The sequence below is a fragment of the Scleropages formosus genome, chromosome 22 (assembly GCF_900964775.1).
Source record: "Scleropages formosus chromosome 22, fSclFor1.1, whole genome shotgun sequence".
In the NCBI taxonomy this organism is placed as follows: Eukaryota; Metazoa; Chordata; class Actinopteri; order Osteoglossiformes; family Osteoglossidae; genus Scleropages; species Scleropages formosus.
Genome location: NC_041827.1, coordinates 5,483,462 through 5,508,242, shown reverse-complemented (window position 1 = coordinate 5,508,242; position 24,781 = coordinate 5,483,462). Strand labels below are relative to the sequence as shown.

The following is a 24,781-nucleotide window of genomic DNA, read 5'->3' as shown; positions in this document are numbered from 1 at the left end:
ATAGTTATATTATATCAATTCCGCTTGCAGATGCCCTACCATGTAACTGCACGTGTTACCGCTGAATGCTGCGTCGCTTTGATGAAACAGTTTTGTTATGAATACGTGACATGTCAAAAAAAAAAAACAATATAAATACAAGCAACGGGACGGCGAATCATCGTACCATTTCATAATATACACACAGCGGCGGATCTTCAGTTTTCTAGTAACACTTTTTAAAAAGAGTTTTTTTTTTGTTTGTTTGTTTTTTTTGTTCCAAGATCACGAGTTATATTTTGATTTCAGCAGCAAACCTTTGGGCACCCATACTTCGGCGCCCTAAACGCGTCACCAGCGCGCTGTCGGAAACTACCGTTTTTGCGACAAAAGGACGCGTCTTTACGACACGGTCGTGCTTTACGGCGCTGCTGTGAACGCACGCTGTCCGCCTGAGAAGCTATGTCGAAAGCGAGTGTGTACTTCTTTTAGTATACATTTTTCCCCCCCATTATAAATCCGTCTGTTCAACAACGAATTAAATAATATCTGTCTGTTGTTTGTTTGGTGTTACAGAGCAAAAAAGAGCAAAACGCCTCGGATTTCGCGGAAAAAAGGTGAGAATGACTGAGAATCATCAAGTATATTCAAATGGAATTTTTGCCTTCTTCAAGAGGTAAAAATTCCATCAGACCTACTAACAATTCTTGAAGAAATTGCTGAATGCAAAATGACAAGAGCTAAGAAGTTCTTCAAGAACTTGTCATTTGCATTCATCACAGTTGAGTTAAACGAACGAGTAGGTTAAAAATCATGTTTTCAAGTCAGAGTTGACTCAATTTCAAACCACTTTTTCTAGTTAAAATTATGAAATATTGAATAAACCTGATTTACTTCTAGTAGATTAGGTTTTAATTATGTGTATATAGGAACTTTCAGTCTTCAAAAGCCCCCCTCAGTTGTTGCTCAGTTTTGGGCAGAACACTGGGAGCCTGGCGTTGCATGATTTGTTGTAATTGTTTCACATTTTCAGATTCTTTAAAATGTTCAGATTTCTTAATTTTTACTAATTTGAGTCTTTTTAATTTTGCTGCTTGTTTAGTTCATTCATAGAGGACTATATTCATTGAAGGATCAGTGGCACACGTTGCTTTGACAGAGGACATCGTGGAGGGGGGGAGCGGATCGGTTTTGAGCTCACAGTTCCATTGACTTGTTCCTCTAGGCTCAAGATGGTCAACATACAAATAGCCAGGGCAGAAGGAAAGACGCAGGGATGCCCAGTGTACGACACATCAAAGCGTATGCGCAAAGAGAGGCCGAACTCAGGAAAAAGAGGGTGAGAGGAAGACCTTATGAGATCTGTCGCACACTGAAATTGGGGTGGCGCTCATTATCGAAGATGGATGTTTGTAGTACAGATGCGTATGTGGAACCAAAGGTTGCCGGTGTGAATCCCATCTCCAGCTGTTGTACCCTTCATCCATTTCTCCAGTAATATTACCCAGCTGTATAAATTTGTCAATAACTGTAAGCAGCTTAACACTGTAAGTTTTAGAGAAAAGCATCAGCAACATGAATAGATGTAAATGTGATGAGTCCTCAGTCTTCTGCATTAAAAAAAAAAATTGCTACATAATTACACAATTTAAATTTCAGCTGGAGGAACTGCAGGAAAAGCAGAAGGCATCGAGAGAGAGAGAGCTGATGAAAAGGCGAAGTCTGGAGACTTTCCAGAGAGATGTGCAGAAACGACAGAGAGAATTTGAGCAAAAGGTAGCTTGTCTGTAGTCTAACAATAACCGCTGAGTGTAACGTGTTCCGAACCACAGCAAATAATCCTTCTGTGATGTATATTTATACATTGTTAGAAAGGGTGACCTTTTGCATGTTTTATTAACTTTGTTTTTAATTTAAGGAAACAGAGCTCCAGAATTTAGAAAAACATGTCAACTTTGAAAATGAAAACTCAAGAAAGGCCTACTACCGAGAATTTAAAAAGGTAATGTTTTGGTAAAATGACATGTATTCAAGTATTAAATCATTATTGTTGTTTAATAGCAATGCTCAGCCTAATGGTATCTTTGTCAAATAGTGATAATTGACAAACTCAGACTCAATATAGGCACAATGCAAGGAAGGAAATGCATGGCACAGATAACAGCGTCATGCTGACACTACTTATGGCAGTTTTTTTTCCTGTTTTAGGTGATTGATGCGGCTGATGTAATTCTGGAGGTCTTGGACGCCCGTGACCCTCTGGGCTGTCGATGTCCACAGGTGGAGCAGGCTGTGGTTCAGAGTGGAACCAATAAGAAGATTGTTCTGGTGCTTAACAAAATAGGTAATGTATGAAAGAAATGTTCCATTCTGTAACATATATGCACTCTTTAGTATTTATATGCAGTAATTGCTGTGATTTTTTTCCTGTTATCTCAGTTGTTGTTGTTAATTTCAAAATAATAAGAAAACTTGATAAATCTTATAAAAATATCAGTTTAGAAGAAATTGAGTCGGTGTTTCAGCTTAGTAGTGCAAATTGCTTTTCCTATTTTTAGTTGTATTGTGAGTTTCCGCTTCTGTACTGCATTTGACGTGTTTTTAAATCTCCCTTCACACCACAATCTCCAGACTTGGTCTCCAAAGACATTGTAGAGAAGTGGATCAGGTACCTTCGTAATGAGTTCCCCACTGTGGCCTTTAAAGCATCTACTCAACAGCAGAACAAGAACCTGGTGAGAAACTCTTGGGGTGTGATTCCTGCTGCCCTGTGTCTTTGAGAATTGTGGTTGGGACTCTGCTCTTTAGCTCCCTGAATCTCTGTCGTGTTGCAGTTATTCTTTAACCAGAGAGCAGGGATTTCTGGCTTTGACGTACAAGGGTCTGTGACCCAGCAGATGCATACCCCTCTCACTGAGACTAGCCCTTTATAAGTGTGCTAACATTGTTTGTTACTATGATGACTGTGAGCTATTCCATATACGGTTTGAGTGACTAATAGCTAGCTGTGGGCTTGCCCCCTGCAGAAGCGCAGTCATGTGCCTGTCACCCAGGCCACCCCGGAGCTCCTCAGCAGCAGCGTGTGTGTGGGGGCGGAGTGCCTTATGAAGCTTCTGGGGAACTACTGTCGCAACCAGGACATCCAGACATCCATAACAGTGGGGGTGGTTGGTGAGTGCCACATGTCACACTATTGGGTCCTTCAATGTCATTTTTTCACCAAGGTTCCCCCCCCCCCCCGAGATATGTAGAATTATTTTCTAGTGATATTTGTAGGGTTGGACTAAAAGAGCTTTGGAAGTTTTACTTTTCCCTTTTTGGTTGTTTTATTCCACTCTTCATTAAATGCATTTTTTTTTTTTTCTTCATTCTGAGGTTCATTGAGTGAAATCGGAAGGTATTTTTCCATCTTTCAGGTTTTCCCAACGTTGGAAAAAGCAGTTTAATCAACAGCCTAAAGCGATCTCGTGCTTGCAGTGTAGGAGCCACCCCTGGAGTTACCAAGTATGTTGACCTGTTAATCCAAAATGAGTCCTTTATGCCACCATGCCAGTGGTTTAATGAAACGACACAGTATGTTGACCTTGATCGGAGTCATTTTGCATTTCCTATATGGTTATCTGCAAGCCTGTGCTCTTGCTTTCAGGTGCCTTCAGGAGGTACACTTGGACAAGCACATTAAGCTGCTTGATTGTCCTGGGATTGTCATGGCAACCTCATCAAGTGATGCTGCCGTGATTCTGCGAAACTGTGTGAAAATTGAGCAGCTGGTAGACCCCTTAGCACCAGTGGAGGCCATCCTGAAACGCTGCAATAAAGCCCAGGTTTGATCATTTTTAAATCTGTCTTATTTTTTTAATTGTATATTTCTGCACTCAGAACTACACGTATACAAGCAGTCGCCGAATTACAAATGAGTTCCGTGTCCTCAGTCTGTCTTTAATTCACATTTTCATGTAAATTGGAACAGTTAGGTATAGTGGGTATCTAATGTTAGTGTGTCCACTGTTTGTCTTAGTGTATTGTATATTGTGCACCTTTATGTGCATAAAAAAACATTAAAGAAACACTTTGGAGACACTAAAATATCTTTAATATAACAATATAGTATTAATAATAATACACACACATAAAAAATTAATGTAATAAAATAATAAATGTAGCTACATTATTTATAATAGAGGCATAAAAAGAGATAAATGTTACTACTGTGATGATGAACAGAGGACACGGAGGAGACTGGACCAAAGTGCAGGATCGTTTATCCAGAATCAAAGGACTAGACATGTTCTCGGGGACAGGCGAACGGTCGGTCAGTTGGCGAACTGAACAGAGGCGAGGATCCGAAATCATGGTCGAGGGACAAGGCAGGCAGTCGTTATCAAAGAGATGTGGAACGGGATTGGGGAGCGATGAGGGACAGGACTTGAAGAAGTGTCCTTTGTCGAGTGCGCTGTCAGAGAGAGAGAGAGAGAGAGAGACTGTGTGCGTGCATGTGCGGGCGCACATGCTAAAGATTAAAAAAACTTTAATGTTCGTTTTTCCATTTCTGTTGCGATTTCACCTTTCACTATATTCTTTAGTTTCAGTGGTGGGGGGTTTTTTTTTTTTTTTTTTTTTTTTTTTCCCTTCCCCTCCCCCCTTGGATGCATCACCTCAGTTGCATCACACTTACACTTTGGTGCCATGGTTAGGAAGGTAGAAACAAAAAAATTAAAGCCAAATACCGTAAGACACGAATCACTGTTAAAAGCACTGTGGCCTGACTGAAAAGAAGGAAGTCTTTGTCCTACCTTGGGTTCACGCTCCCCACCCACGAGCCGATGAACCGCTATAGACGCGCAATGTTTTGATGCGCTTTGCAGAGTAGCGCCCGTTAATGTATATACAATGGTTTGTAATAATAAACTCGGGGTTTTTTTTATATAATAGGCTTAATTATTAAAGTTTTCATTTGATTGTTACTGAAGGGTGACAAAAAAAACAACTTCTGGTCAGCAAAGGGGTGGTTCGTAAGTACAAGCTGTACCTAAATCAGATGTACGTAACTCTGGAACTGCCTGTAGATCTAACGAACAGAGAGGCTGGGCTGGACTTTAATGAAGGTAACAGTGTGTGGTGGGTTACTTACAAAGTAATATGTTGCGTTGCAGGAGACATTTTAATGATACAATGTTCAATTCTTGTACAGTGTCACTGATGTGCTATATCGGCTTATGGGAGGGGGTATTTCTGTGTTCTGATGTGAACGCTAAAATCGGAAGGAAGAAAAGCAAACCAGTGAGAACATCTCACCTGACTGACTGTTTGAATCCGAATATTCAAAAATAATCAGTTACGGCAAACACATCACGTGCCATACATAAAGTCAATAATGTTGTTCCGCATAAACATGAAAAGTCTTTTGCTAATCCATTAAAGCCTGTCACACACAGCACTGGTGGTACTGAATGCGGTATTTATTAACAAGGGTCTTTCCCTTGATTTTAATCTCTACCTGTTGTAGATTATGCAGCACTACGGTGTCTCCGACTTCCGCACGGCACTGGAGTTCCTGGCCCTGTTGGCACGAAGACAAGGCAAGCTGAAAAAAGGAGGGCTTCCTGACTATGACAAAGCTGCCAAGAGCATCCTGCTGGACTGGACAGGGTAGGGAGTGTGCCCAAGGGTCTCGAACGAGTTCCAGGGCGCTGGAGTGACGAGGTCTTAGCCTGTCAGTTTTCCCTCGTACCTGTCTAAATTTCTTGCTGCTTCTCACCATGGCAGGGGGAGGATCAGCTACTTCACACATCCACCAGAGACACACACACTGCCCACACATGTCAGCGCAGAGATTGTGGCAGAAATGGGAAAGGCTTTCGACTGGGAGGAGCTGGAAAAGGGCAATTTGGAGGCACTAGCTGGTATGGTATATACACAGTTACCGCGCTTGTTGAAAATTCACATTTACCCCTTGTTATTGAACTTGTACACTTTGAATTGTGGAAAAGCAGCTTTGAACTCAACTTTATTCATCCACAGCTGGGTTTCCCAGCATTACTGATACAGATTTTTGTAGGATTGTAGCTCTTAATTTGTCCGTGAAGGTATAATAAAATATTATAAATTTCAATGTGTTTAGCACCCCTCGTTCAAAAGATGATACCATGATATGAACATGTTTGTCAAGCTCTCTCCTCTCTCTGTCAATGACAAAATGACTCATAACGTCCAAACATTGATTACAGGAAAGTCCTGTTTTGTATTAATTATTTTTAACGAGGGACGTATTGTCATTTCGACTGTACTCTTGCACAACTCTCCCTGTTCCTTACCTGAAATATGCTTCCTGTGTTTCTCCTGTAGAGGTGAGCTGTCCAGATGTCCAGATGGGGTTCTGCATCAGTACCTCTGGGATGACACATGCAGTCGAGGGAGAATGCCCCCCTGACCAGCAGATGGAAGCTGGAGCCCAGGACATGTTTGAGTCTGATGAGGAGGTGGAGGACATGGAGGATGGTCAGGATCCTGAAGTACGTACAGTCTTGTATTTTTTTTCCCCCTTCACATTACTGCTCTGACTGTTATGAAAGGTCCATAAATCCAGCCAACGAACAACTGTTAAAGTAATTTTTTTTAAAATAGCTGGCATTAATTTTGCTTTTATGGTACCCAAGTGCAAGATTATTTTAAAATGACAGCAGTTCTGAATGCTCTCTTTTTTTATAAGTCCTTTATTAAAGTATGTGCAAATAAGACAATATTTGCACAAAAATAAAGCACCTCATGACTTATAAAAATTCCAGAAAAATGAAATTTTTTTTTCTTATAAAAAAAAATCATAATATACCTCTCAAGCAAAAAAAAAAAAAAAATGGTTTTGAAATGCAACTACTCAGTGTTCTCCTTTGAAAATTTCTTCTCCATCCGTTTCCACTGTCCTTATTTCATTGATTATTCACTGAAGTTTGGGCCCATGACGGTTGAAATAAAAGCATCAAGGGTAAAGAGTGGGACGGCGGAGACGGTGATCCCACGTGCTCCAGACCTCAGGGACATCGTGAATGTTGACCCCCTGCAACAGGGCCAGGCCCTTCAGGCTGCCAGGAAGAAGAGGAAGAAGCAGCAGAAAAGAGCTGGTGGGCCTCTTGCGATCATAAAATGTCATTTTCCGATGTGATTAACTGCTACATTGTAACAAGTGGCAGCAAGTAAAGCACTTGCTGTACCCTGGTAACATTCACTAGTATTTCACTTTTTCATGGTGTCATGCTGTGTAAGATTTCACATTTTTTAAGACACGTAACAGCCTGCATGTATACTAAAATTATTTATCATGCTTCATAAAATAATTATCTGTAACTTCGTATATTTTCATACGTGTAAGTTAACATTTTTTTTTTTTAATTTTATGCTGCAACATGATAAACTGCATTTCTAAAAAAGAATTTTTCTGCTCAGGATTACCATTTGTTTTAAAATGTCCTATGGATTTACTGGGATATTATACAATAAGCTGAACCTTTCTCTTCCTTTTTTCTGCAGACAAAATTGCAGTGAAGCTCTCGGACACACTGACCTCTGCGATGAATTTAGCCTTTGCCGACAGTTGAAAGATTCAGATGCACATTTGAAAGGGTGAAATGTATTTAATAAAAATCCTTTACTTATATGCATCCTATAATTCTTATATGTATTAACCTGTGTACGTAAATTTTTGAATGTTAAATTGAGTACTTTTTAAAGTGTTTTATACTCCGCCATATTTAAACATGAATACTGTATAGGTCAGGTCATTTCCCCATTTACTGTTGTAAAACAAATGTCAACAAATCCATTCCTAAACTGTATTTCACTGTGGGAAAGTATCCTTTTACAAAAATTGTTTTTGACTAAGTTCACCACTGTTTTCACATTTTTTAACCTTAACGCATACTATATACATATCACTCATAAATTAGTTCTTTTATGAATAGTCAAATTTTCAAAGGTACATTTTCCATTTTATTTCTTATTGCGTTTTCTTTTCTATTTTCAAAAATTAGTTGTGAATGCTAGTTAGTAGGCAACACTAAAATGCAGGCAAGTGTCAACTCCCTTCCACATTGTTTACAGGTTTTGTTTGACATTTCTAGAGGTTTCTGATCAATGGCAATACTGTATAAGGAACACTGCACATGTTTGGGATAAATCAGTCAACAGTTGACACCAAGTTGGGTATTTTAATTTTCAGTCATGTTCAGAAGAGTTCTAATTTTAATATAGCTCAAATTTAAAATGATTTTAAAAGGTATTACTGCCTTACAAAAATTTGTGTGCACAGTAATATTAACTTGATTGTACATTCGGTAAAAGTAACATTGGCGGTAGGAACAAAAAGAACTTGGAAGAGACTTCCTGTCTCAGTTGTTTGTAAGTGAATATAATCCATTAGTAACCATGTCGGAAGTTGTTAGTGATTGTTGTCCTGCCACCACTGTCTCAGAAGGCAGATCTCTCCGTAGGCCATTTCATCAACTGCTGGTGCTGGGCCTGTGATGGTGGTGTCGTGATCAAAAGACTGATGGAGTTGGAGCTGTATTTGTCCATGCAGTCATACATGAAGAAGCAGCAGAGCAGGGGGTTCAGCACACTGCCTTGTGGGAGGCCTGTGTTGAGGATCAGCACAGAGGAACTAATGATGCCAACCTGCGCATCTTGAGGTCTGACAGTAAGAATCACACAAGTATGGCTGTTACTGAGATGTCGTGTGGCAGAAAAATTGTCCCGCATTCATATATATATGTATATATAAAGACTGCCTTTAGCAGGGAGGACAGTCTCATACAAACAGGCACTACAGGGGGAGAGAGAATTTTAGCATGACCAGTTCACCTGAAACACGTCTTGGGGCTGTGGAAGGAAACGCAAAATGCTGGAGATGTGAGGCACCAGTGCTAGGCCCTGGGCCACCGTGCTACTGCCACTTAAAGGGTTATTGTATACAGTAAGTGACACTAACGTGGCTAAGGTCCACTAGGTGGCAGGAAATGCTGTGTTTTGAGAAGTCTTGTAATAAACCTCTTGGCCTTTCTAATTTGGACCTGTGCAAGCAATGTCCATGTAACTAGCAGTTTTTAGGTCGTCGTCTTGTCAATGAACAGCTAAGACAAAGTAAGATTCGTCTTCCACACTTTATTACATAAAGTTATTAAAAAGCTCCAAAACCAAAAAAATTTCAGAATGTAAAAACATCACAGATGGAATCTCTTCCTCACTTCCATAAAATGATCATCATAAATTCAAGTGAAACATTAAAGCCAGACCTTTATGACATGTTTCCTACATTGTACGCACACACACGCAACACTTAAAACACACCAACTAAATCTCTGAAGAATACTTTACATTTACTCACTTAGCTGACACTTTTCATCAGAGCCACTTACAATCTTAAAGATGAAAGGAGAACACTTTTACCACACATACAGTAAGTTCTGTTACAATCCAGTCATCGGTGACCCACATCCAACGAAGACCCCTCACACATCGAGTGCAACATCTATAAATGAGCAATAAAAAAACGTGCAACAGAAACACATTTACCACATCATGTACCACACCTGACAGCAACCCGAAAGTCAAGTCAGATCACCAGGTTTGAACAACCAACTGATCAAATCAAACACACATGTTGTGCGTTCATGAATAATCATGGACAGTACTGGGGGGGGAATGGGGCTGCGTTCCTATCTTTTTGTTCAAATTACATTTTTTTTCTCCTCTTTCAGTAAATGTTTCTGGGTGCCATGTCAATTTGCGTTCTCTTCTATTGTTTTGTTTTTTCCTCCCCAGTGAAAACAGGAAAACGTCCATTTGACCTCATTTGTGTTATGTTCATATGTGCGTTTCTGTATTTTTATTGTAGCGAGTGTGTTTTATTGTATTTTTGTATTTTTTGTACATCCATGCAAACAGTTGGTGTTCGTGTTAATCCCTGTACGCAGGCTGTGCTCCGTTCTGATTGGCTGTTATGTTGCTTATACTTACTTTATCACGGGGGAATTCTGGGGGATTCGAGGGGTGACCTCCTAACCGTTGTGTAGAGAAGGGGGGACCATAATGTGAGCTGGGGGACTCCAATATTTAGCGGTTGCTTTTTTAAAGGTTGTTGTGGGGAAGAGAAGTACGCGCTTGATAAAAAGCAGTTTCTGAGCTCCTCTCCAGTCGCTCTGTGGGGTCGATGCTGCATTACTTTACTTGCGTACTTTTTTTTTTTTGTATGTTTTAAGTGTTTCTCAATGTTATGATATTTTCCGCACTTACATTGAATCGATAGGATATGCAGTGTAGCGCGTTCCTGCAAAGAAATAAAGTTAAATTGAGCGATTACAGGCATGTTATCAGCTCAACGACCGTGTAGAACATGCGGTCTCTCTCCAGTAAGTCAGTATCTCTCCAGCCGGACGGTCTCTCCCCAGTAGGACAGTCTCTCCGGACTCGCGCTCCTCTGTGAGCCTCAGCGCTGCAAGGTGCAGGACTGTAAGTGGGTTTATATTTCATATGAATTTGTAACTGAAGTGATGTGGCCAAAAGGTGCTGAGCGCCCTGTGTGTTCAGCACTCAAACGGCTCTTTTTTTAATATCCATAATAATATTGCTTGCCGTGTGTTCAGTACAGAAAAGTTGTTCGGACGCCTTTCTGTTATAGCCTCTTATATATGATGTGCCCAGGCGCTACACACGCGTGTTACACGTGTGTGTGTTACGTGTGTTATGTTGCTTTTGGAAAAGAGACGATTCGCTGGCAGGTGATTGGCGAAACGCAACTAAGAGTTCTTAATATACGGTTAAATTGTGGTAAATTATGATCAGTGCATCTCGCTTGAAGGTACGATGAGTAATTAATAATTTAACGTTGAAAAATAAGAACATTGCGACTAAAACAGAATATTACATAATATAACATATTAACAGAATTTCATAACAGATTATTACGTCGATCAGCAAAATTCTTGTTTGATTTTTACGTTTTCCTAATCTTTGTTTTCTCTTCAAAGTGAATTCGATAAATTGAAGTCCCAGTAAAAACAAAAGTGAATACAATAAAAATTAAAATATATAAATTAAAAGAATACGTGTGTATATAAAATGTATTCAAAATATATGGAAACAACGCGTTTGAATTATTCTACACAAGTTATACTATGTTAATATTGTTTTATTTTATGTAGATGTATTTTATTTAAGTAAAATAGATGGGCAGATGAAATTTAAGTACTGTACTGATGTACAGTTCTGTTTTGGGCATATATTTTTAAGGGGGCCAGAGAGCGTTTCTGGGTGAATAATATTTTAAGCTTTTGAACTTCTCGTATTAGTCTGTTCGTGCTCTGTTACCTATTACTTGCAACAAAATTGACAGTGACTATAAGCACAAAAGAAAGGGATATCAAATAGTCATTCTAATATTGTAATTTCTTTGTTCTTATGCTCTTCATAATGTTTATGATCAGAAGTGAAAAATTACAATGGACTGTTTTCATTTTCATATTGTGAGAGCAATAGAAGACAAGCCTTTCCGCACTGTCCAATAGTCCAATTTGAGCCTTCAGTTAAAGTCCAATCTTGTGCGGCGGGAAGCATTAGCAGATCAGTGCCATTTGTGGCACCTAAACCAGTTTAATGTAGGTTTTCTGAGCTCAGCCCCAAGCAATCCATTTCAGAAACCGTAGGCTTCCGCGGTTAGTCAACTGACTGGAGGTTGCCCCATATGCGGTTTAATCCAGAAGAACAAAACCTCCAGTCAGTTCAATCCATCTCGGTCATCAATGACCAATATGTCCTTTTTCCACAATTAGGTCAAATATGTTCATTCCTGATCTCTTTTTTTCTGATGGCTCCAATACGTACTTTACATGTGGTGCAGTCACTAAGTCCCAAGCTAAGAGTGACCATCATGTGATGTTGATGTGCAGCGTGTGCCGAAGGCCATTTGTCAGGCTTAGGACTAAATCGCTGTACTACGTAAATGTCTTACGCTGAAAAGAGATCATCTGAAAGATCACCTACCCTTCCCTACTCTCAGCTGCTTTTTCAAAAGCTGACAGTAAGTGAGAGAAATGGAGCGGCCAGCAGTGACCGCTTTCCGACAATCCTCTCCCAGAGGTCCCGTAGTGTCAATCCAATCATTCATCATATGTAGCACTATAAAAACGGGCGTTGCAGCAGTCAGGTCAGTAACTCTGAATATGCGAGCTGTAAAAAATTCGGTGAAGAATGTGTACCCTCATGACAGAGTACCTGAGTACCTGCCCACCTAAGCATGCGTACATGGGGTTTGCCCAACAGCAACGGGCTTACCTGAAGCTTTTCTCTAAAGCTCTATACTTTTAAGTTATTATACAGCTGGATGTTTTGCTGAAGTCATTGAGTTGAGTATCTTGGTTAAGAGTACTAGTGCATATCCCCTAGTGGGACTTGGAACCAATCTGGAACTGATCACCGTCATATTACAAGTGTAATCGTTACCTTACCTTACCATGCTGATTTGTGCACTGCACATGATGCACAACAGTGTGGTGATTCAATGAAATAAACCAAGGCCCCTCCTCAGTCCATTTATCTAGGGAGCAACTATACACCTCTGCCACTCAGTATTTTGCTTATATATTGGCAGAAAGTATTGACATCATAGTTTCATTCTATTGATCCTTTTTGCGTTAGTGTTTCAATTAAAGAAAGGAAGTGAGCACATTTTAAAGCCCGTCACCATTTGTACCGATGTCTCTCTTAATGGAGCACACTTGTAGATGCAGCGCTTTCTAAGCGGCTGCAGCAACCTGTCAAGGGTTCTTCTCAGGACATTTCGGTATATACCCTTCCCTCCTATAATGATCCCACAATGGCGTATATAAATATATATAATTTTTCATGCAACAGGACTGTATTTTAGTACATCAGCATTTTTGAACGGTTACACCGTCATTTTACTTCCACAATGGGTATTTTATCTACTTCCTACGATGTCTTTTCCAGGGGGGCGCGGTGGCGCAGCAGGTTTGGCCGGGTCCCGCTCTCTAGCGAGTCTGGGGTTCAAGTCCTGCTTGTGGTGCCTTGCGATGGACTGGCGTCCCGTCCTGGGTGTCTCCTCTGCCCCTCCAGCCCCACGCTCGGTGTTGCCGGGTTAGGCTCCAGTTTGCCGCGACCCCGCCCGGGACAAGCGGCTTCAGACTGCGTATGTTTGTGTTTCGCTCTGCAAAGCACAAGGATGCTGTGCTTCTTGCATAACAAAGCCAACTACTGTACTATATACTGAACAGGGCCAGCTGGTAGGGTAGTGATTAGAACTACTGCCTTTGGACCCAAAGGTTGCAGGTTTGAACCCCACCTCCAGCTGTAGTGCATTTGAGCATGGTACTTACTCTGAATTGCTCCAGTAAAATTACCCAGCTGTATAAATGGGTAAATAACTGTAAGCTTGTCACTGCAATAATTGTAGCCTTAACATTGTAAGTAGCTTTGGAGAAAAGCATCAGCTAAATGAATAAATGTGCTGAACACTTCCTGCTTCCTGTCACATTGACAGTCTCAACCAATCAGAGCATCAATTACAGTAAATGTAACTCACAAAAAAATAGTACAGAAGTGTAGTATTCAGCATGGACTTTTAGAAATAAACTGTTAAATTTCAACTCGCATCATATTAACAACTTTTGTAACACGAATACCCTGACTCAGTCATACATACTGTATAATCCCATGGTCGAATTAAGTTCATGTACTGTTAAACATTACAGAGCTTCTCATCTGCGCAGTGAAGACACGGGATCGTCATAAACATCAGTGAGCAAAAATGTTTCCTAAAACGACTGAAAAGACAGAGGGGTAAATTGAAATTGGAAAAAATATAACCTTAAAAGGCAAGCTACAAATCTTTTAGAGTGTTATAATCATCCACTCTCCTGCAGAATTCATGGTACTGGTCGTAATCATATGGATAATAATTGACAGATACATTTTTATTATAAATTTATTACAGATTCTGGTGTTATAGTAATGCATAAAAATACCTTTTATTTTAATTTTTTATTTAATTATTTTTTTCATTAGAAATAACTGTAATTTAGCCCCTCACACTGGTACCTCATCTGATGGGGTGAGTTTGTGAAACAAGTAATCACATTCGGCAAGGGATGGGTATAATTCTGTTACTTTGTCACGCTTATCAGTTTCCGGTTTAGCAATGGGTCTGTCACAATATGTAACGTTTTACTGCACATTATTAGAAAATTTAGGACAGCAGCATCTAAATAATTTTTACATGAGAAACTTGGAAAAAACTATTGATTTTCTTATGTTTAAAAGATCGGTTTCACGTTATCTCCATCTTCTTGACCTGGAAAATATATGTAGAAATAGAGAGGACAACTTTCTTCTTATGCACAGCACAGGGAAGACAGTGCTTTTTTTTTTTTATTATTTTTTTTTATTTATAATGGTCAGCTCTTAAATGCCTTTGTGAAAATGGAAATATATTAATAATAGATTAATAGCTATCCTTTTTGTTGCCCGGTCGAAGCTGTCTCTGCACAGTCCTGCACTTTCGCTTGAATATGAAAACCTGATTTTCATTTTACTTACAGCAATGTGTTGCAGTTTAACACATCCAAAAATGCTATATAATCACTTTAAAATATAACTAAAACAATGCGGCATCCCAGGGTACGTCTGGCACGTGTATTGTTGGACATCCTGTTAGCGATGCTGCATTTTAACTTTTTTTTTTTTTTTTCCCTCCCCATTTAGTTGACACTTTTCTTTAAAAAAGCCGCTAAGTGTTAAGCAACCGACGAAGATTTGACCGTTTGTACAGACGGGCAACTTTTACTGAAGCAGTTCAGGGTAAGTCGGTTGCTCAGGGGTTCTACAGCTGGAGATGGAATTCGAATGTAAGACCTTCAAATCCAGAGGCGATGCCTCGACACGCTATCCCACCTGCTGTATCTTTTCAGACTCACATCAGCATTATGCCAGTTTTCCCCTCAGAATGAAGTGTTTGGCGTAATTATTTGTTTCTGAGAAGATAATTGAAAAATACGTTTATTTCCATTATTTTACTTCATCAAATGTATACAGTCCTAGCAAGCTGTCAGCAGAGATGGCTCTCAGCCGTCTGCCAGTTTGCCGTCTTTTCCTTTGCTGGCTTGCCTTCTGATCCCACCCTACCCTTATGGCTACCTCTCAAAGACATTTTTCTGGATTCATTGGTTACTCTTAAGTTGTCCCTCGGGGTTCTTAGTGCTTTATGATTTGAGGTTGCCAGAGGAAATAAAAGCATATGTGGTCGACACACGCAGGGCTGTCCAGAAAACCACGGGGAAGATCAGCGCTTCACTGTGTCCTTGTGCTCCGCTCATTGAGTCAGATTTCTTGGTGTGTGTTGTGCTCTTCGTTTAGATTGGCACTGGTTGTGTTCTCCTAGGACCGACAGCATGGACGCGCGATTTGAAGAAGACGCCAAAGACTTCGCTCAGGTTGGGCTCGATAAACGGGGTAGCACAGGCAACCTTGTCCAGGGCCCAGTGCTAGATGGATCCACTGAATACCATACAGGTGAACCTGGTTCTGCCATCAGGACCGAAGAAGTGCTTAAATGTGGTCTGTGTGATGTTAGTGTTAAGACTTACATCAGCTGGTGTGTTCAGTATATCAAATTCTGGAGTCTCTTGCATCTGACTGACATCTGAGAAAGTGGGTACAATATGATTGCTCAGTGGTTTCAGTCAGTGTGTGTGTGTGGGTTGTTCTGTATGTCAGTTTTTGAAACTGAAATGTTCTGATTTTTTTTTAACATTATTATATTTTTGACTGTGTTAAGCATAAGTAGGAAATCAAAATCGGTTAAGAGGTTCTATATTGATTTGTCCCTCTGGCAGATTCTTCAGATGAAGAGACCACAGAATGTAGCCAGGTTGGTCATATAAGTGCAAATCAGTCTCCGACTGATGAGATGTCCGCCAGCGAAAGCGCCTGCCTGCTCACCCTTCAGGGACTGAATCCCACCAGTTCAGCGGAAACAGGTGAAGTCTCTTTGTAAATCGTCGTGATTTCCAGTCGCCTCCAGGTAACGTAACTTTGGTGACTGCAGTAACAACGTTTGATGTTTTCACTATTTCACTTTTTTCCTGATCAACTTCAGTTTTGATTACAATTTTTGATTTAATGTAAAAGTGCCGTGGAGATGCAGTGGACAGTGCTGCAACCCCTGAGCAGTTGCAAATAGGCCTGACCCCCCCCCCTGCTCAGTCTGTGTGGGGTTGGCATGGTATTCTTGCAGGTGCTCCAGCTTCCTCTTTCACTCCAAAGGTGTGCTTGAGATGAAATGTTGACTGTAAATGACCTGTAGAGTGTGTGTGTGTGTGTGTGTGTGTGTGTGTGTGTGCGCTTGTTGCTTTGTTCCCTCGTGTAAATGAGCGAACGGTTGGCTTTGAGTCAAGGTGTCAGCTGAATACCACACAGCAACCACTGTACTGTGCTTTGGAGGAAAAAGTGACTAAATGTAACCATCTTGCCTTGTGAATTTCTTCTCAGAGCCCTCCGACACCAAAGCTCCTGCTGTTGCGAGTTCTGCATGCAGCTTCAAAAATGGCCACGTCTTTCCGAAGGAAGAGTCCAGCAGAGCCCCGCCCATCTGCACTCCACCGACCGCAGCCGCGAACCGACCCCGTCCGCTCTGCACACACTCGCCTGGCTGCGGCGGATTCTGCGAAGCGGAGAAGAAGCACGCTTCCTCCGGCTCCTCCCCCAAGAGCCAACGCAGCCTGAAAACCTCCACGAGTCAGATTCAAGGGGCAGCTGGCGATGGTGAGAAAAGGGTCCAGCTGTACATGGGTGGATGTACCCGTTGACACGCAATTTACACAGAACACCGTAGTAAAGGAAGCCCCCAAAATCAAGCTCAGGTTTGTCCTGTTGACCTCCCCAGGGCAGCGTTGAGCAAAAATGTAATAATTGTTCCCGAATAATGTATTCTGCCAAATGAAATGCATTTCTCCATATTCTTCGCATGATGTTGGCAAATACAGATGTCATCTAGTTTTATTGTTGATTTGTTAATCATAAGATACTTTTCAGGGAATTTTAAAATTGTCAGGGCAATTTAGTGTAGAGTATCCCAAAATGCTTCGCTGTGTGTAAATACAGCAAACAAAAAGCTGCCGGTTAGTTTCTTTTCGTTGAACTTTACGCGCTTTTCGATGAAGGTCCTCTTTTTTTTGTAGACCTTGCCACAAGCGTAGACGCACCAGCTCTCGTGGCTGAAATGGGACCTTCTCCAGACGTTCACGAGCCTTATCTCTCCACCGCCGTGGGCCTTTCTATCCACCGCTGCGTTTATCTTCCAGCGTGCCGCGTGCCTCCGTCAGCCCGCAACTGACAAACACGCAGCAGTCTGGGATATGTATCACGTTTTAGACGATAGCTTTGTCACTTTAGTGAAAACGACATTAGGTACAAGTAATTTCTCACTTAAACTGTGACAACAAGGTAAATAAAGTGTGAGTCGGTTGAAAAAAAGATAGTGTATATTAGCAGGCATTATTATTATTGTTGTTGTTATTGTCAGCTAATATAATAATAGTAATAATGAATAATAAAAAAGGAAAACCACACATAATTACCAATTTTTAAAGCTGGGCAATTTTTACTTGGAGTAATTTAGTACAAGTACCTTGTTCATGGGGACTGCATTGGGAGCAGGAATCAGATCCATGAAACCAGCCATTTATCTACTCATATGTGATGACATGTACACTTAGCATTGTGGTAATACTGTGGTTTTTACATGGAATCTGAATCAAAACCTTTATTCCAAGGTTCTTAGGCATTGAATTATTGCCTGGTCATTTTTAGCTTAATTACAAAATGTATTTAATCGCTGTTTGTGTTTTCTTAGCAGAGATCTCGAGAAAGGATAGAAACTTGCATTTTGCCCTAGAGGGGACTATTAAACTCAGTCCGTGAAGTTTCAGTGTTTATGCTACATAAATCCCTTCATCTCCGTCTTACCGCTTCTCCACATTTCAATTTCTGACACATTGCATAAGGTATTTTTTACAATTTTTTTTTTTTTTACATTTCTCGACAGTAACCCTCCGTTTTACTCTTCTCTCGTCACCTTCCTGTCCCACGTTGTTTACCATTCCCACCCTAGTTCATCTGCATCTCTTTCTGCAACCTTCACCCTTTCCCTGTCGGTGACGCCCCATCTTTTCTCTCCTCCTCTTCCTTCCAGACCTTTGTGCCTCTGTTTTGCTGGCCTGCCTTTTCTGCCAGCTGTGCGACTGCTTGCTGGCCACGGCCGAGGGTTGTCGACTGTGCTTCTCCTCGCTCTGCTCCTCCCTGTGCTGCTGCGACGCCTCATCCTTGGAGGTTCTGTTGGGCTTCGCCCCCCGCTGCAGCTGCGGGGGCTGCCTCGAACCACAGGGCTGCCTCTGCGGCGGAACCGTGTTCGACTGCTCTGTCCTGGACCTCTGTTTCCACACGACCGAGTGTCTGGAACTGGGCATGGAGATCTCGCAGATTCTCTTCCACTGAGGGCTCCGGCTGACATGTACGTGCGCTGCTCCTGCAGGCTCTGTCCTCCACATCTTCCTGCACCTTCTCACTTCCTCCAGTGTCTCGTTACGTTCGTCTCTTAGCACGTGAAGGCAGATTCTCCGTCTGACTTCTGTGTGAGCGCCTTTTTGAACAAAATGCTGTCTTTCTGTTTAATTTATATCGCGCACGCTGTCATTCCAGTCACAGTTCACGATCGTATACGTTGCTCTTTGGGGTGACGTACCTTAGAGCTGGCTCCTCAGAACACATGTAGCAGGTGCCCGCTTTGCTTTTACTTTCAGTTCCAAAATTTTTATTTAATACAATTTTTTTTTTTATATAAATCATTTGCAGATTGCCACAAAAGCACCAATTTCCACAGACAGAATGAAAGAACAGGGAAACGGGTGTGCTTTTATTCCTTACCTTCTTGTGACAGGGGAGGTCCAGTGAAAGGGGAAAATATCGTGTGTGTGTCTGTCTGTCTGTCTGAATGAAGAAGCAGAAGATCCTGTAACTGAAATCACTGTTGGTCATTGTTCCAGAATGTGTGGCGAACGTGAGCTGTGTCACTCAGTATCGGCGCCTCGAGACCGTGTGTGTGACGACTGACCCGTGTCTCCCCGCAGACCGCTGCGCGCGCTGCATCCTAGCCTGTCTGTTCTGCGAGCTGCTGTCAGCGTGTTCCCTGCTGATCCGGTGTCTGGACTGCGGTCCCGCTTGCGAGGGGGTACCGTGCTGCTGCGGGGCCGGCGACGCCGAGTGCGCGGCCTGCGGAGGGGACGCCTGCGGAGGCGGCCTCGACTACGGTGCGTGCTGCGAGTCTTCCAGCTTCCTGGAGCTCTGCATAGAATGTGGCTCCATCTGCTTCGCTGCCTAGAACCCCCGATCCACCGACCAGGACGCTGTGTGCGGATCGCCAGGGTCGCCGGATTGCTCGGTGGCATCGCACGCTTGTCGGGTCTGGGCGAAAGGAATAGAGCGAACAAAGCCGGAGCGGCGCCACTTGGCGTTAGAGCAGGCAAGTGTACACGCCTTTGGAGAGTATCGCGTGAAAACATTTGTTGCTAACATTACTACATTTGAAGTGTAAAATAAATAATTTTACCATTTTTGGAAATAATTTGCATACATTTCTCGAGAAATTATTTCCGACAGTGTTGTGCATCTATTTTATCCAAATGGTAATGAATGGAATATTATACTGCGTACTCTTTTCTTATAATTATGCACTTCGTAATGAGCACGATTTCACATAATTTTTAAAGTGTAATTTTTAAAAAATCGATACCCGTTCATGATATGCCTCTAATGACATGGATTAACAGCTTTGTTCAGTATATTTCCATTAACATACTACACGTGAAATGTGGTGCAGATATATGGAAATCGGTACTTTTTGAGGTACAAAAGTACAGGCAAAGTGCTATAATCCCGTCTTGACAGATGATGTCAGAATCACTGCCATAGTGGAGGCCTTTCAGGCTCCTGAAGGACACCTGAGCTACAGCTCGATTTAATGTAAGAAACTGAGAGAAGTCAGTCAGATCTCTCCTGCGCATTTTACACTATTGGGACTGGAATTTTTTTTTTTTTTTTTTTTTTGTCATTTGTTTCGCTGGTAAATCCAAAGTCACCTTTACCACTAAATCACAATCGATAAAAGTTGAATAATGCAAGGAACCCCTGCATTATGGGTTGAGCTCTGTGGAAAAACTCATATCAGAGAAAATACTCCATAAGGCTGTATTGTAGTGCGTTTTCTAATTTTATCCGACAGTAGCGGTCAAAAGTTTGAGCACTCTTGGGTAATCTGGCCACTGCTTGTATTGGAAGAATGGGAGAGAAGAGTCGAAGCAAAGCAATCCACAAGTGTCCTACATCTGTGGGAACTTCTGCAGAACTCAGAACAACTGGGAAGGCATGCTGGCTCATCTCCTGCTCAGATTTGTCAACCAAATACCTTTTGAAAAACCACTTTCAAACAAGTGTCCCCAAAATTTTGACCAGTTGTGAATATTAAAATCATTTTTGCAAAAATCCTATTTTCTGCATTAAATAATATTACTGCATTTTTTTTTGCACATTGTTAATGTTAGGTCTGATGATCATATTTGTTACCCTACATACTTAGCAACATTGAAGTACAAATAGTTGTCATGTCCGTCCAGGTAGTTTTCCTTCCAGTATCAACATTTCGACTACCCTCTTGAAATATTTTGTTTCCTACTGTGTGTCAGACAAAGTTTGCAGCCAGTGAAGACACCAGTGGCTCATGTCCCTTTCTTACCAGAGTGTGTGCGCACAGGGTGGGGCTGTGGTCCAGTGCAGGGCACTTATCATACATCCTTTTTTCTGTATCACTTTCCACAACTTGTGTTGTTTCCTCACTCTGTTTTGAATTGTGCTTGATGCATCCATCACTGAGAGTACCACTATTTAATAAAATTGTATAAATATCAACCTGCTTCTACTGCAATAGTTGCTGTTCAGTTTTAAAAAAAAAAAAACCACAACCACCCTGAGGAAAAACTGGATTCTCAAAGCTTAGCTCACTGTCAGTTGGGGATTTGTTCATTACCTATTTGAACTGTGCCAAGGCTTGATGTAATGCATTATATATGGTATTTGAATCATAGCTCTGCTTTGTAATTATTCTGAATTGCCTGCCACCACTGCATTACGTAGATAGTTAAATGATAAAATGACACAGGCTGTCCATCAGCTCATGTAGCAATGTGACTAAATATGTATCTAGGTACACAGGTAAATACAAGCATGGGACCACTATTTTGACTGGAATTGGTTGCTGTACACTTTTCCTGGTTTGGAAGATTGATGCGCCTGCTTAAGGAAAAGAAGGTACTCTTTACTGTTTTGAATTTCGCCACTTATACTGGAAGCTGTCATACCGAGAAACTCAGTTTTGGAGCAATTTTATACATTTAAAACATTTCAAAATAATGAGCACATAAGACTAAGAATATGAAGAATGTTTATTTGCAAACAACTGGAGGGAAACGACCATCTGAAGGAATTAAAATGCATTTGACTTCATAATTTCCCTTTAACTCAAAAAAGGTCAGGAAACGCAATACGATACAGTACACATTCGAATTACAATGGCTTTCAAAAAAAAAAAAAGAGTCAAGGTTCCTCTGCCCCTTCAAAGTTAATAGATGATTCCAACTTTATATTGGTAAATCCTATTTCTTAAAAATGTAATGCAACTCAGATTATAGACAATGACACTTTATAATTTACAATTAACCTGTGAATTAGGGCTTAAAGGACTTTGATTTACACCATATCTAAAATGTAATAAATAATTTGTTGTATTAAAGGAATGCTGAGATTAAACTCAGCAAGCTGAATATCTGTTCCATAAGTAGGACAGGTAGCAGGCAGCATAGTAATTAAGGACATGAACTTGTAAGTCGAAGGGTGCAGGTTCAAGGCCCAGTCTGTTATTGCTACTATTGATACTTACCCTAAAACACATCAGTAAAACATACAACTGTACAAATAGGCCTAATACTGCTTGGTCACTTTGGATAAGTGCTAAGGAGTTGTCCAAGCAAAAATTTATAAAAGACATGCAATAAAGGCACAGCAGTATTTTGTCATATATGCATATCCACATCTGTAAACAAACTGCTACACAGCCACACAGTGTATATTAACCAATTTATAACAGCAGTATTTTCATGCTTGTAAATCTTTTCTCCTTTAAATGGCACTGTCACCCCAAGACGTTTAATAAAAGCTGAGAATCGGAGTACTCGTGAGCTAGGGGTTTGGAGGTGGAAGGATGACTAATGTTAAGGGCTCCTCTTAGGTCTGTCAGTTGGAACTCTTCAACCTTCTGGACACATAAACCATCAAAATTACTAGATGCAAAACTAGCATCCAAATGCAGTTTGTATATATTAATGTTAGATCATAAGATAATACCTTAATGAACAATACATTGAGACAAAATGTTACTTAAGTTTTATACACAGTACATATACACAATGGCATTAAAAGAAATGTTTTGCTGCAAAGGTATTTTTCAAGCTGGTGATTATGACATCTTGCATATAATATTGCTTTCATTACACAGTTACAGTAACTAATACCCAGTTTATCCACAGGATGTGAATATTTCCACAAATGTGAATTTTGACTTTTGTATATTTTAACGAATGGCCTTTAGCAAACAGGATTCGAATTGCATCTCATTAAGGCGGTGCAGAATCAGATAGTAAAAGAGAAAAGCTTCCCTTCTTAAGACCCCCCCCATGATATCTCAGGGATCTGATAAATAGAGGTTACTGTCATATAAGCTGTCACTGATCAATCATTTTTTTACCACAAGATCGTATCAGATAAAGCTCCGTTTCCACTCTTTGGTACTGCTTGCCAAAGCCACAGAATGAGACCAAGCACATTTGCCAAGAGGGAACTTCCTGTGATTCATCATTTCTGCACTACTGGGACAGTCCAGTCATGCAATTCCATACCACAGACACGTACCATCGACTACTTAAGAGAATCTGGCTAGCATCAGCTCCGTCAACAAGCAATAAAAATTTTACTGAATGGAAGTGAGAGCCCATTCAATTTTTCTCCAAATGCAGGACTAAAGCACCATTTGGAAACAATGACACAAAATATTGCTATTAAAAAAAAAAAAAAAAAAAAAAAAACTGCTGTTCAGTCACAAGGTCACTTCTACACACAAATTCAAACATGCACTGATCCTGGCTCTTCCTGGTTAAGTTGCATTAATGGGCTCTACAAGAGAAGTAAAAACCAGTGGATCAAACACATTCTGTGACTCAAAGTCCATATATATGTTGTTTAAGGCAAGTCCTTTATCCCATTACACTCTTCCATATTCCCCCCTTCATATGTGCACATAAAATCCAAACAAAAGTATCAGAAAGAGTCAGCGGGTACAGTGACACGATTAAGTCCAGTTTGACCATTTTAACTTACATTTTCAATTTGTGGAAATATTCCTTCAGACAAACTTGGTGATCACTGGTGACTCATTTACATTCACAACTGTCACACCATGCGCATTATTGGATGAAAAACAAACAAGAACATGATATAAGGCAAAACGCATAGATGCCCGAGGGATTTTACAGAAACACGGATTATATAAGAAGTCAGATTCTAAATGCCTTCTGTTCCTCTGAAGGTGCAAAACAAGAGGTAATCATGACCATTTGAATGTTAGGGGCCACAGATGTTTTTACTCCACAGAACCCATTGACACATCTGTGCGGCACTGGTGGTCACTCAGTAAACTGGCAGACCGATCTTAGAGGAAATACACAGAAAGGGAGCAGAGCAAGGTACTGACATGCCATTTTCAAAGCTATTTATGTAACTAGTTTGCATATCTTTATAGTCTCTCTGCACTGTTAAAACAAGAAAGTGTGAAAGCAAAATAAATACACAAACATTGACAGTTCCACTGGATAATAAAATTATTTTCATTCAATAATGCTAAAGCTGTTCTTCAAATGACTATTTCCCCCAGATTACAAAAATTTGAGAATTATAGTATTGCTGTATTACTAAGGACTGAAGTGAGAATTCTACTGCAATAAAACTATACAACAGGATTTGACCTGTGTACAAAAAAAGTTTTACTGCTTTTGAATATACTGTACTGATACAGTAGTATTGGACAATCAGTTGATTTGTTTTTAGCAAATCACTCAAAGGCATGCTGGGAAGGCCCTTGATAGTCACCTGTAAAAGCAGTCAGATGGCAGTTAAACAGCTAAGGAGCTAAAAGCTCCTTGTAGGAAGTCCAAAAAAAAAAAAAATCCTTGATTGTGGAGTTTGCGGATTACTGGGAGAAACAGTAACCCTACAAGGGCTCTGCTTTGCAATGTGTGTTAATTACTTTCAACCCTGAAAGCCTTTACTTACCCTCAGTGGGCAAAAGCAATGGAATTGCCTACATAATTTGATTGTCTGAGCAACATCAGGCAAAGCATTTAAAACACCAAAGTCAGTCTGTGAAAGAAACAGCACGGTGTTAGTCATTTAGAGGCTGGCAGTTTTACATTTCACCTTTGAGGCAATGACAAAGTACATAAATTATGATGCAGAGGGTTTCCCCATCATAATAATTTATGAAATACAACAGTAACTATATAAAATAGCAAAGTGTTCAGATTGTTACATCTTCTAGGTAACTTGACTTTAGTGTTATATTCCCTTTTAGAGAAGCACCTCA

The 24,781-nt window shown here is 40.7% G+C and overlaps 2 protein-coding genes across 5 annotated transcripts; both read left to right on the top strand.

The window, feature by feature from the left end:
• Positions 1 to 377: 377 nt before the first annotated feature.
• On the top strand, positions 378 to 8,263 carry gnl3l (G protein nucleolar 3 like). Its single transcript, XM_018725199.2, has 15 exons — positions 378 to 454; positions 556 to 596; positions 1,205 to 1,318; positions 1,639 to 1,755; positions 1,898 to 1,981; positions 2,188 to 2,323; positions 2,611 to 2,714; positions 3,006 to 3,150; positions 3,396 to 3,483; positions 3,626 to 3,803; positions 5,486 to 5,628; positions 5,746 to 5,882; positions 6,325 to 6,491; positions 6,926 to 7,097; positions 7,504 to 8,263. Exons 1-15 carry the CDS (start codon positions 442 to 444, stop codon positions 7,569 to 7,571), a joined length of 1,707 nt encoding a protein of 568 aa, XP_018580715.1. The 5' UTR covers positions 378 to 441; the 3' UTR covers positions 7,572 to 8,263.
• Positions 8,264 to 9,858: 1,595 nt separating this feature from the next.
• LOC108918158 (uncharacterized) lies at positions 9,859 to 19,654 on the top strand. 4 transcript variants are annotated; one of them, XM_029247608.1, is made up of 6 exons: positions 9,859 to 10,479; positions 15,422 to 15,552; positions 15,876 to 16,019; positions 16,531 to 16,803; positions 18,233 to 18,550; positions 19,167 to 19,245. In XM_029247608.1, exons 2-5 carry the CDS (start codon positions 15,432 to 15,434, stop codon positions 18,532 to 18,534), a joined length of 840 nt encoding a protein of 279 aa, XP_029103441.1. In that variant the 5' UTR covers positions 9,859 to 10,479; positions 15,422 to 15,431; the 3' UTR covers positions 18,535 to 18,550; positions 19,167 to 19,245. The 4 variants fall into 4 exon arrangements, with proteins under 4 accessions (XP_029103441.1, XP_029103443.1, XP_029103440.1 ...); XM_029247610.1 differs by lacking the exon at positions 18,233 to 18,550 and having other exon boundaries at positions 19,167 to 19,654; XM_029247607.1 differs by having other exon boundaries at positions 18,233 to 19,231.
• The last annotated feature ends 5,127 nt before the right edge of the window (positions 19,655 to 24,781 follow it).

What these genes read in the sequence shown, in the direction of transcription:
- gnl3l (XM_018725199.2), top strand. An exon ending in AGAGAGAATTTGAGCAAAAG is followed by an intron (nt 1,756 to 1,897) that starts GTAGCTTGTCTG and finishes TTTTAATTTAAG; the next exon opens with GAAACAGAGCTCCAGAATTT. An exon ending in AACAGCAGAACAAGAACCTG is followed by an intron (nt 2,715 to 3,005) that starts GTGAGAAACTCT and finishes TGCCCCCTGCAG; the next exon opens with AAGCGCAGTCATGTGCCTGT.
- LOC108918158 (XM_029247608.1), top strand. Translation starts at nt 15,432, where the DNA reads ATGGACGCGCGATTTGAAGAAGACGCCAAAGACTTCGCTCAGGTTGGG. An exon ending in CACCAGTTCAGCGGAAACAG is followed by an intron (nt 16,020 to 16,530) that starts GTGAAGTCTCTT and finishes ATTTCTTCTCAG; the next exon opens with AGCCCTCCGACACCAAAGCT. An exon ending in TCAAGGGGCAGCTGGCGATG is followed by an intron (nt 16,804 to 18,232) that starts GTGAGAAAAGGG and finishes TCTTCCTTCCAG; the next exon opens with ACCTTTGTGCCTCTGTTTTG.